The following is a 13,072-nucleotide window of genomic DNA, read 5'->3' on the forward strand; positions in this document are numbered from 1 at the left end:
TATTTTGTATTGATGATGGAAATGGAATAGAAAATCTAAATCAACAATTTAAGAGCCATTTTTCACTCTAGGTTAAATGGGCCAATCCACGACGCGAATAAATAATACAAATTTAAAATTAGATGGAAATATAAAAAGTTTACAAAAAAAATATAGAGATTTTTGTTAATAATAAAGATATCCACATCTTTGATAGTTTTTATTTGTCATATTAACCAAAAAATTTGAGCACATCTTTAATATTATATTTGAATGTAATGATTGTAAAAAATATAGAATTACAAAAATTTAACATATCTGAACAATAGATAGAAATAAAAACATACAAAAGTATATAAAAAATTTGAGCACATCTTTAATATATATATATATATATATATATATATATATATATCTTATTGGTGATGAAAATGGAATAAAAAATTAAAACTAATCTAATAATGAAACCATTTTCCTATTAGGGTGGGGGGAAGTTACATCATCCATGCCCAATAGATATACCTGCAATGTCATAATTAAATAAAATTCAAAATAGATAACGATACAAAAAATTATAAATGTATATAGAAAATTGATTCATTACTTTGCAAATCTCCAATATTATATATTCATCATAGTAAACAAAAAAAGTGTGATAAACAAAAATTTTCTAATTAATAATGTAAACAATAATACAAAATTTGAAAAATTAAAATAAAATAAAACCATTTTTCCATTTAGGTGGCAAGTTAATGATTAAGATATACCCTTTGATTTCACTTATAAAAAGTACTTCTTTTAACAAGTACTTCTTTTAAGAATTGGGGCCACACATTAAGTGGTTATTAAGTGCTTATATGTGTTTGGTAAAAAGGTGAGGAAGTGGTACTTTTTTTTTTTTTTTAAAGAAGCACTTCTTAAAAAAGTGACCTTAAGGTTGTTTTTTTTTCCAAGTGCTTCTTCTAATCAAATGAGATGAACCAGCCCCTATTAATTTTTTTAATGCCCAAAATGCCTCCACATGAGTGTTTTCTTCCCTCTCCTCTCATTCAAACACAGCAAACCAAGGAGTGGCGCCTTCAGTTGTAGGTCCACCAATGACAATCGGTAGTGAGGAAAAACAGTCGGCAGACTTGCCATTTTGCCCTTTTTTGTGTTTTTTGTCAAGTTTTTCATTGATCTGAAGCTATTTTCTTGGGTTTTTTTGTAAGTTTGAAACTCCCATCTTCTTTGTGTTCGCAAATATGCTTTTGGGCGAGTTTAATGACGACAATCCCACCGTCTAGCCACTAGTGACTAGAAGGTTAGTTCGCCCAAACTCCTCCCCTCCATGTTTGGTGTTCTTTTTTAATTTTTTGGATTATTATTTGTCTTATTCGAATTTTTTTGGTTCCATATGGGAAATCCAAATATTTTTTGCTTTTTTTTTTGCATTGTCTATGAATTGGTTCCTATGCATAAGTAGGATTTTTTGGGCTTTTTTTTTGTTAAAAATCATGCAAAAAATTTGCTGAAGTTGGATAAATATTTGATGTTAAATTCACATTGCATTTTGATGTGTGAATATTTGTGATGTTTTATTTTTTAAATTCTGATTAATGCTTACATGCATTCTTGAATTGTAATTACATTTTTTTCTTTATTTGTGTGAAACCAGAGCTTGGTTGGTTGATTCTTTTCTGTTTTATTTATTGAGAAAACTCAAATATATATGCATGGCTACAACCATCAATCTCCTAAGTTTATGGCAACTAGATCTCCTAAGTTTATGCCAACTACTACATAACTTTCCTATCTGAACTATACATGAAATGAGATATACACGGGAAAGGAGATAAGAAGATATATATGGATTTCTAATTTCAGCATAATCCTAACACCCCCCCTCAAGTTGGAGCATGCAGATTGTGAATGCCCAACTTGCGGAGAAAGTACTAAAATTCTCTACGACCCAGTGCCTTTGTAGAAATGTTAGCTAATTGAACGGTAGTCGACACATAAGCAGGATGAATGCAACCATTTTGAATCTCATCATGTACAAAATGGCAATCAACTTCAATATGTTTCGTACGCTCACGAAACACTAGGTTTGTTGCAATATGCAAGGTTGATTGACTATCACAATATAATGGCATTGGGTTTGGATGCGTAACTCCAAGAGCCAATAACAATCATTTCAACCATTTTAATTCACACGTGGCAGTGGCCATAGAACGATACTCTGTTTCCGCTGAAGAACGAGCCATAATGTGTTGTTTCTTAGTTTTCCAGGAAATAGGCGAGTTCCCAAGTAGAATAAACCATCCAAACAGAGAATGTCAGGACAAAGGGCAGCTCACCCAGTTTGAATCAAACCATGCATATAACTGCAAGTCACAGTCTGAACGCAAGAGAATTCCTTGACCAGGATTTCCTTTCAAGTAGCGCACCATTCGCAATGCGGCCTCCCAATGTCTTTCCTGTGGTTGCTGCATAAATTGTGACAGAACATGAACACAATAAGACAACTCTGGACGAGTTGCTGAGAGATAAATAAGCTTGCCCACCAAGCGCCTATATCGCTCAGGATCAGATAAGAGATGCCCTTTTGTCAAGGCTAGATTGTGATTCTGCTCTAGAGGAAAAGGAGCAGGTTTTGCACCAAGTAGTCCAACTTCAAAGATAATGTCCAAAGCATATTTACGTTGAGAGAGAAAAATTCCTGTTGAGTTTCGGGCAACTTCAATGTCCAAAAAATATTTCAATGGTTTCAAGTCTTTCATATGAAAGCAGTCACTCAAATATTTTTTGAAGACTTGAATTGCCATACGATCATTACCTGACATGACAATGTCGTTTACATATACGAGAACAAGCACATGCACCTTGTCTCGACGAAAGGTGAAGAGGGAGTAATCTGAACATGATTTCTGAAATCCATATGTCTTCAAGGTTGCAACTAATTTAGCAAACCAACATCTCGATGCTTGTTTCAAGCCATATAGAGATTTTCATAACCGACACACCATACTTGGTTTATCTGACTGAAAACCAGGAGGCATTCGCATGTAGACTTCCTCATGAAGGTCACCATCCAAGAATGCGTTATGCATGTCCATTTGATGAAACTCCCAATTTCTAGCTGCTACGACTGCAAGAAAGGTGCGGATAGTAACCATTTTTGCAACTGGGGCAAAAGTTTCATTATAATCAATTCCCTCAACCTGCTTGTTCCCAAAAATCACGAGACAGGCTTTGTATCTTTCCACTATCCCATCAACATTATATTTGATTCAATACACCCATTTGTATCCTATGGCTCGTTTTCCGGATGGCAAAGGCTCCACAGTCCATGTCAGATTATTTTCAAGTGCTTGTATTTCTTTCTGCATTGCATTTCTCCATTTTTCATCCTTTACGGCCTCAATAAAAGAAGTAGGTTCAACTCCTATAGTAATAGCTGCCAAGAAAGCACAACGTTGACAAGAAAATTTGTTGCAAAGAGGCGCGAAGAGGGACTCAATCGTTGTGCGGTGTGAAGCATATAATCTCTCAACCTTATGGGTTGTTGTTTCTGTCGATGCCCATGCCCCAAATGAAATTCAGATTGCTGTTGTTGCTCAATATCACCACCCCCCTTATGTCAGGACTGTCTTCGCTTGCATTTCCTGTGGTGGCGTCACAAGGATGCATGGGTTCACCAACATTTGCATTCGGGTCTATGCGGGTTCCTTCTTTTACACGGATTCCTTCTTCAGCGAATTCACCTCGCTGGTCAATCTCCATCTCGCCATTTGCTTGTCTAGGTAAATAAGTGGGCAGCACCAACACCTCATCTGTCTCACCTATTCCACAATTAAATTGGCATTGTGCTTTGTTTGGTTGTGCATCCTCCTTGCGTGCATAAGGGAATTCATGCTCTATAAAAGTGACATCTCTTGATGCAAAGAACATGTCGAACTCTAAATCATACAAGCTCCATCATTTCTTTCCAAAAGGATACCCAACAAAAACACATCGTCAGCTTCAACTGACAAATTTATTCCCTCCATATCCTTGATTGTGTGCATATGCTAAGCAACCAAAAACTCGCATATTATCATAAGGAGGTCGCTCAAATAAAAATTTATGGGGAGTCTTTCCTTTCAACAGAATGGACGGTGTCCAATTAATCAAATAACATGCGGTCAAGACACATTCCCCCAAAAAATCAATAGGCAAGCTAGCTCGAAAGTGCAAGGCTCAGGCAACATTGAGTATGTGGTGGTGCTTGCGTTCAACCCTCCTGTTTTGTTGAGAGGCCCCGACACAAGTGGTTTGATAAATAATACCATTTCAGCAAAATAACTAGCCAAGCAGACAAACTCAGTCCCACTATCAGTACGAATCACCTTTACAGGTTTGTTAAATTGCCTTTGAACCATAGCAAAAAAATTTTGAAGAACTCGTCCCACTTCCGTCTTATCAACCAGAAGATAAATCCAAATACCTCTGGAAAAGTCGTATACTATGGTCAAGAAATAATGAGCAACACAAGAAGCGAAAGTTCTATAAGGACCCCATAAATCACAATGAATTAACTTAAAAATATCGGATGCTTTATTATCACTAGAAACAAACTCTTATCGACATTGTTTAGCTCGGAAGCATGCATCACAACCCTTAATATTGTCATCATTATTATTCTTAGTACTAATAAAATGTAGCAACTTAACAATTCTATGAGAAGAATGTCCCAACCTTTGATGCCAAATATCACACGTCATGTTCTCTGTAGTCTTCATTGCTCTTGCTAATGCAATGCTCCGAAAATAATAGAGTCCCTCTCCCTGCTCACCCGCTCCAATCAGCATCCTCGTAGTGCGGTCCTGTATAACACATAATTTATTAGTGAACTGAACAATACAACTCGACTCCTCAATCAATTGCGATACGAAAATTAAATTGCAATTCAAACTAGGCACATATAAAACATTAGTCAATTTTAGATGATCGTCTAGTGCAATTGTGCATTTTTTCTCTGCTATTGTAGCTTTCCCATCTAGTAGTCCGATAGAGCATGGAATGACATTTTTTATGTCTCTCATCGACTCGAGGCTTCCTGTCATATGATGAGAGGCCCTTGTGTCTATTATCCACTCTGACAATTTTTGTTTACCACTTAGTCGTTGACTCCCCTCTTTCTGTGTGTTCAAAAGGTTGAGTAACATGGTCCACTACTCACTACTTAGTCCATTTAACCCAGTCTTGGCTGCATCAATTGATTCTCCTTAAGACGCATTGCCTTGCGTAGAGACTTTGGTTGTATTGGCATTGACTTGGCCGCCACGACCTTTTTCTTTGTTTTTAGCCATACCGACTACTGTGTCTGAAAACCTACAATTGGTTGCATAATTGCCACAAAAGACAGAGAACCGATCTCTCTAAAACCTATCGCAGAACTTCGACTCGTCAGAAATCCATTAAAGATCCGGACGTTCGTGAGTCTTATCCGGAACTCCCTAAAGAGGCAAAACTCTATGTTGGCAATTTACCTTATGACATTGCAGAGAAAATCCATGGTCACTACGCTCGTCAATTCACAGCCTCTTCACAATTTCTCCATTTCGTTCTTGAAGTGGGGGAAGAACTAGGTTAACAATCACCGCTGCCAGAAACCAGCCGATACCACCCGAGAATCCCTGCTGCATGATCACTGTTCCTCGGCTTCCGAGTCCAAACCCGATGGTGCCTCCCTCCGCAAAAAGGAATATGATTCGGAGGATTGGAAGTTACTGATCAGATCTCGAAGTGTTAAGAATCGTTTCCCGTTCGCCTCATGTTCCACCACTTGGTTGATGGAAAAGTCGCCGAAGAGCCCCACCGCCTTTGCAAGAAGGAATGCCGGAACTGAAGACAGTAGGAGTAAACTCTTAATTCGTCTTCGGCCTGGAGGAAGGGAAGAATCCGCGTTGAAGAACAAAACTGACGCTGCTGCTGCTGCTGAAGAAGGAAAAGAAGTAGAGGAACCGGTTTCGAAGCCGTGGAATTTGAGACCGATCTTCCGACAGCCTCACTGCGCGATTCCTCTCGAGACCGTCCTAACAATTTGATATGAATATTTATTATGTTTTATATATGTTGTTGTGATTAATAATTAGTTAAATGTTTAAATTTTTTCAAAATTGTGATTGCAATTTTTCATGAATTTTTATATGAATATTTATTAAATATACATTGCAATTTTTATTTATTAAATGTAATGGTGAAGCTTTGCTAGTAAATATTATTTGGTGATGTTAAATTCACATTTCATTTTTCATGAATTTTTGTTGGTGATGTTTTGAATATTTTTTGAATGACCCAAATTTTCATTTTTATTGAATAATCCAAATTTAGTCATCTTATTTTATTTTTCTTAAATAATTCGAATTTTCAATTATTGCATTATTATTATTTTGTATAATAAATTTTATCCTATTTTATGCTTTTTGAATAATACAAAATTTTATTTATTGGTAAATATTATTTGGTGATGTTAAATTCATATTGTATTTTTTTGTATGAATGAAGTGAGAGCTAAAAGTGTTATTTATGCCAATATAAACACTTATGGAAAAATAATTCACTATACATCCTCATCCAATAAGTGTATAAAAAACTCAATAAATAATTTAACAAGTCACATCTAAAAAAGTTATACAATAAATACTTTTTTAAGAACCTTTTATTCACCAAACATAATATAAATCATTCACATCAAATGAGTCAACTTAGGATGTGATAATTAAATATTAAAAGAATTAAAAATGACAAAAATACAAAAAAAATTGAGAGAATGGACCTTCTAAATGTTTATAGTTATACATTAGGCCTATCCGTACTTTACTGATATGAGTCCACTGTCCACTGACCACCGTAGCCTAACCGAGTTCAACTCTGCGCCCTACCCAGATTTCCCCCACAAACGCCCCACACGCTCACCATCCGCCACCTGTCCTTTCATACGAGAGACACTAAACAGCGTGCAGGCCTTCCGTTACCCCCAACCAACCCATTGGTTTTTCCCACTTCTCAAAGCCCTCTTCTCCCTCTCCTCCCTCTCGAGTGCCTGACCCTGACTACTTCTTCCTCGCCAGAGCATCTTCTTCTTCTCCGGCACCGGCACCGGCACCGGCGGTACTCTCTAACCCATTTTTTCATCTCATTTTTTATTTTTTCTTATTCTTTTCTGATATTTTCGTTTTTCAGATATTAGAGAAACCGGCGGCAGTCATCTCCTTTTCCGGCACCGGCACCTACACGGCAACTGGCGGTACTCTCCATCCCACCTTTCACCTCATTGTTTATTTTTTCTTCTTTTTCTCTGATGTTTTCGCTTTCCATATATCAGAGAAACCGGTCTCCTTCTCCGACACCGGCATGCAGGCTTCCATGCCATCCAATTAATAATTCAGGTATACATGCATGCAGGCTTCCATGCCATCCATCTTTTAAATATTTTTGGTAGAACGGGGAAAGCTTCTGCTGCAGTGATACTTTTAGGGAGCATTAGCAAAGAAAGAATAAAAAACACCGCGCAAAACATCAGAAGCAAGCAAGCAAGAAGAAGAAGAAGAAGAAGATAAACGTCTCCCTGCAAGGCTGCAATCTCTCCAATCATCCCCTTCTTGTCTCCATTCTCTATCCATCTATGTTCCTTTGTCTCTACCCAATCCTACCCTTTTGCCTTGCAGTCCCAATACAACAAAACTGTTCTTTAGAATTACAAATCCCCAAAAACAGAGGGCGGCATTCACAAACATTACAGAGGAAGAAGAATAGCACCATCTCCCCTCCAGTCGTTGTTTCTTTCTTTGGCCTGTACCTCTCAAAATGGGTACTGGTTGGCGGAGAGCCTTCTGTACTTCCATCCCTCGAGACAAAGAAAACACAGTTGCAGACAAGCAGCAACAAGCCCGCACTACCAGCCCCAGCCCCCGTCCCAGAAGCTGTACAAAGTTGGCCCTTTTTCTGTCCGGCGGTAGCAATCCCTCAACACCGCGCTTGAAGTCCAATCCCTCCACCCCGCGCTTGCAATCATAACCAGTTTCAAGCCCCAGCTTGCGGTGCCGAACGACCGCAGGGTCTACTGTGCCACCACCATCTTCGCATGACAACAGTCCCAAGCTCCAATGCAAGACTACGGTGACAACAAAAAGCCCCCGACTATTTCAGGGCTCCAACCCGTCGTCTCCCAGATCGCCTTCGACATTTTCCCTCCTCAAAGGGGGTTGGTTTCGTACCGGGAATCTTGGTGCCGGGAGAAGGAGACCGGTTTTTCTGATATTTGGAAAACGAAAACATCAGAAAAAAAGAAAAAAAAAAACAATGAGGTGAAAGGTGGGATGGAGAGTACCGCTGGTTGCCATTGTAGGTGCCGATGCCAGAGAAAGAGAAGATTCTGCCGCCGGTTGCCGTTGTAAGTTCCGGTGCCGGAAAAAAAGAAGATGCTCTGGCGAGGGAGATCAGGGTCAGGCGAAGCTGTCGAATGAAAGTTTTGAACGAGTAAAATGGGACTTTTGAGGAATAACGGAACGTCCGTTAGCCTCGCACGCGCTGTTTCGCGTCTCTCGTGTGAAAGGACAGGTGGCGGATGGTGAGCGTGTGGGGCGTTTGTGGGGAAAACTGGGTGGGGCGCAGATTTGAACTCAGCCAAACCCGGGCTATTAACTTCGTATCCGGATGTATCACCCGCACATCGGGAACAACGGCAACCACGGTATAAACTACGTGAAAGCTTTGTCGTCATATTTTGGACACAGAAAACAACTCAGAAAACATCGGGATTCATGTGCGCTCTCTTCCACTGAAGCTAAAAAGTAAGTGCGCTCTCATCCACTTCACTGTTCCATCTCCTACTTCTGTGAAACCCTACACTATTTCGGTCGGTGGTGGAGAGAGAGAAATGGCGATGGCAGGTCTATACAGGCGAGTGCTTCCGTCTCCTCCTGCGATCGAATTCTCATCGTCGGAAGGAAAGGTTAGTTATAGTTCCTTCGGTTTCTACTATCTGTCTTTCGTCGTATGATTACCATATCTTTGTTACATTTCGTTTCATTACGAAAAGAATCCATGTTCACAGAAGTACATTGACCGTATTTTTGTTAACCAAACATGTAAATTACAATTCTTATTTTACTTATATTTCACTTGGTTTCGGAGACTGAGTGATGACTTGTGTTTCAGGTTTTCTACAATTAGGGAATTTTTCTGAATATTGTGGTAATGGTTATACCTCTTGGTTTTGATTGGATTGTTAATTGGTATTAGATTCAATCAGTGAGTAGGTAAAAAGTTCATAGGAGGGAAAGGCAAAAAAGCGGAATTGCTTTTGTATGGGTTCCAAACTTCCTACGACAATACATGGCTATATACTTCAATTATGTGAATTTGACATATTCGAGCAATGAATCTGCATCTGCTGGAATTCACATTGTACCCTCGGATGGTATACAATTCCACGTAAACCGAGAGTTCGTGAGAGGATGTTGGTGGACAAAGTAAAAAAGAGGCATCGGCAACCCTTATCCTCGGGGGGGGGGGTTATTTATGTGGAGTTACTCAAAGATGGGTTTGCTTATGGAATCTATACTGTCTTAGATCCAGAATCCATAGCTTGCAACGGAGGTCATGCGCCAATTGCCAAATCAGTGACTTTGGTGGTTTTTGGAAGATCTTAGATATTGTTATTGAGTTTGGAAACTGATTAGTGCTGGCTTATTTTCAACCAGTCAAATCCATCGTCTATTTGAATCATGAGTGGTTCTTCTGGATAAAGCAACAGGGAAAGAGTGCTAGATTATTTTCAACCAGCGAAACCCATCGTCTATTTGAATCATGAGTTATTCTTATGGAAAGCAACATGGAGAGAGCATACGGTGATACTGTTGGGTTTTGGATATTGATTAGTGCTAGTTTATTTTTTCAACCAGGCAAATCCATCTCTCAGTTGGAGCACATTCTTCATTCTATCAAGTCATCTTTACGTTCTTAAAAAGCAGTAGGCACTGATGGGTGAACTTGACCACACAACTCATTCTTATATCCAACACCACATGTGAATTTAGATGCCTTCCATCCACTCTTACTCAAGAACACTACTTGGCACTAATCATATGAGAACCTGACTTCACTGAACACTCTTTCCCTATTGCTCTCCTATAGCCAGCTTTAATAGCCCTCTTCACATGATCACATTCATGGAGATTGACCATAGTCTAGACTGAACTGGCCTTGAGATGGTTTATTTGTGGAATATTGTTCTTGGTGGCAGATCATCTTAGTTGTCTCTTTGATGGTACAGTATCAGTGTCTTATTGCCAAAGGGGCAAGAGCTCTAAACCAGGAAAGAGACAAGGGTTGGGTATACTGTTTAGGGCTTTCAAAAGGTAAATGAAATGGAAGTGTTATAGGCAAGACGTAACGTGAACATGTTGTTAGGCAATGATAGCTGACCTAAAATCTCGTGAAATGTAAAGCCTACTAGTATGAACATAACTATTATTCTTTCTTAAAGTTTAATAAAGTTACAAGTTACCATTCAAAAAGAGGAAAAAGAAAATACAACTAGCCCCTCCTAGATGAAAACTGTTTGCTGAAGTGGTGAAGTAGAAGAGTAAGAAGAGAAGAGAAGAGGAGAGAAGAGAGCAATGTATGGGCAGCAATAACTTCTAAGCCGGCCCTAGAAACTAGAAACTTATATATATATATATAAGTTCTTAGTCGGCCCTCAGTACAAAATAAAACAAGTTTAGGCCCAATAACTAAAGGCTCATAACAGAACATAAAACTAGAACATAGAATGATAAATAAGCCCACAAACACTCCCCCTCAAGCTAAGCATGGATGCCAGTCATGTTTAGCTTGCCAAGTAAGCTTAGGAACCTCATTGAAGACATGCGTTTTGTCAAAACATCAGCAATCTGCATCTCATCTCTGAGGGTGTGTAAGGAATGCAAAGTTCACTTGAGACAATCTCAATATGCTTAGTCCTATCATGCTGTATTAGGTTATTTGCAATGTTGATTGCAGCCTTGTTGTCACAATATAGCTTAAGGGGACTATCAACTTTCATTCCTAGCTTGCCTAGGACTAGGAGAATCCTAAGCCACAATAGTGCAACCACATTTTGTTGCAACACTATGTGCCATAGCCCTATATTCAGCTTTTGCATTTGTTCTTGCAACCACATTTTGCTTTTTTACTTCTCCAAGTAACCAAGTTCCTCTCCAACAAATGTGCAATATCTGGAAGTAGTCTTCCTATCTCCAATTGATCAAGCCCAATCGGCATTAGTATTTTCTTCAATTTCAAGTTTATTGTGCCTCTTGAATAGAATTCCTTTCCTTGGACATGTCTTCAAATACCTAAGGATCATTTCAATTGCTTTCATGTGAGGAATCTTGGGAGAATGCATGAACTGGATGAGTAGTCCTCACCAACTGACTCTTGGAGACAATGGTTTTTCTCTATTGGTGTATTTGTTAGTCTACTCCCCATCTATTGGTGTACCTTTTTTTGCTCTATTCCTGTGACCTTACAACTTTAATCCCAAGGAAGTACCTTAGATGGGCTAGATCTTTAATATCAAATTCAGATGCCAAGAACTCTTTCAATCTTTTTATCTCTTCTAGATCATTCCCTGTAATTACCATATCATCCACATAAGACTATGAGAGCTATAAGCATATTACCTTGTTTCTTTATGAACAAGGTGCGATCTGCACCACTCTGAGTGTATCCCGCTTTCTTATGGCCCCACAAAACTTCTCAAACTTGCTTAAGCCCATATAATGCTTTCCTTAGCTTGCATACCTTCCCATGAAAGTCATAGCTAGGTGGAGGATTCATAAATACCTCCTTATATAGATCCCCATTCAGGAAAGCATTCTTCACATTCAATTGATGTAGCTCCTAAGAAAAAAATGTAGCTAATGACAATAGAGCCCAAATTGTATTAAGCTTTGCAACTAGAGCAAAAGTCTCCTTGTAGTCAATCCCCTCTTGAGTAAACCCTTTTGCCACCAACCTGGATTTGTATCTTTCAATGGAGCCATCCTCCTTGTGCTCTACAGTGAACACCCACTTACACCTCATTGTGCTCTTCCCTTTTGGTAGATCCACTAAGTCCTAAGTTTTGTCTTTCATTAAGGCTTCATTTCCTCATTCATTGCCTCTCTCCATCTTGAATCAGACAAAACCTCTGAGTACCTGATAGGAACATGGACAGAAGAAAGAGTAGGCACAAAGGAGTAGTAACAAAGAGATACACAAGAATAAGAGACATATTTAGCAATGGGATGTCGAGTATACAAGAACAGACAAGCTTATGAAGAGCAATGAGAAGATCCAAGTCAGAAGTAGGAATGATAGCAGCTGTGATTGGGTTGCCTGGATCCACTGAAACAGTTTGATCCGAGTCCAGTTGATTGCTGCCACAAGTTGGAGGATCTCATTTCCTTTTCCTGTAGACAATTCTCATATCTCTCTATTGTCTATTAGCCACAGCAGGCCCTTTCTCAACATTTGGAGTAGTAACAGGTTCAATAGGAGTCTCACCAGATTCACCTAGACAGCTAGAATTAGGAGGATTAGGAGGCGAAGGTGGAAGACTCAAAGCTGAAAGTTGCACAAAAAAGGAGAGGAAGGATCCTCTTCCATCCTACTAGTCTCTCCTTGAAGAGGATTCCTGGAGGACTGAAAATAAGGTTGAGACTCGAAAACACTATATCCTTGGTGACATACTTTCTCTTGATAATTGGATCATAGCACTTATAACATTTTTATGTGGGAGAGTACCCTAGGAAGACACCCTGTATTGCCTTAGGGTCCAACTTTGTCTTTTTAGGATCCTTGACATGGATGAAGCGCACACACAACCAAAGACTCTAGGAGGAAGAGGAAAATCTTAAAGGTCAGGATAAATGACAGAAAATGAGTTCTCATACCCAACACCCTAGATGGCATTCGATTTATTAGATACAATGCAGTAAGGATTGCTTGAGACCAATAGTTCTTGGGAACCTTGTGTTGAAATAGTAGTGCTCGAGCTATCTCCAATAAGTGTTTATTCTTGCGCTCAACAACCCCATTC

The 13,072-nt window shown here is 39.0% G+C and overlaps 1 protein-coding gene and 1 long non-coding RNA gene across 4 annotated transcripts in view; both read left to right on the top strand.

Annotated features, from left to right (window-relative positions):
- The first annotated feature begins 6,997 nt into the window (after positions 1-6,997).
- On the top strand, positions 6,998-7,803 carry LOC148865036 (uncharacterized). Its single transcript, XR_016110846.1, has 3 exons — positions 6,998-7,116; positions 7,189-7,252; positions 7,331-7,803. It is a non-coding gene; the product is annotated as an uncharacterized LOC148865036 (long non-coding RNA).
- An 871-nt stretch (positions 7,804-8,674) lies between these two features.
- Positions 8,675-13,072, top strand: part of LOC148865037 (glutathione gamma-glutamylcysteinyltransferase 1-like) — an 80,004-nt gene continuing 75,606 nt past the window's right edge. For 2 of the 3 annotated variants that reach the window (XM_088981378.1, XM_088981376.1), the window contains exon 1: positions 8,675-8,959. In XM_088981378.1, coding sequence (XP_088837504.1) covers positions 8,885-8,959 — 75 coding nt within the window. In that variant the 5' untranslated portion in view covers positions 8,675-8,884. The remainder of the gene's footprint in view (positions 8,960-13,072) is intronic. The other variant, XM_088981379.1, reaches the window with a different exon arrangement.

The sequence above is a fragment of the Nelumbo lutea genome, chromosome 3 (genome assembly GCF_056320005.1).
Source record: "Nelumbo lutea isolate HS-2025 chromosome 3, American lotus-T2T, whole genome shotgun sequence".
In the NCBI taxonomy this organism is placed as follows: domain Eukaryota; kingdom Viridiplantae; phylum Streptophyta; class Magnoliopsida; order Proteales; family Nelumbonaceae; genus Nelumbo; species Nelumbo lutea.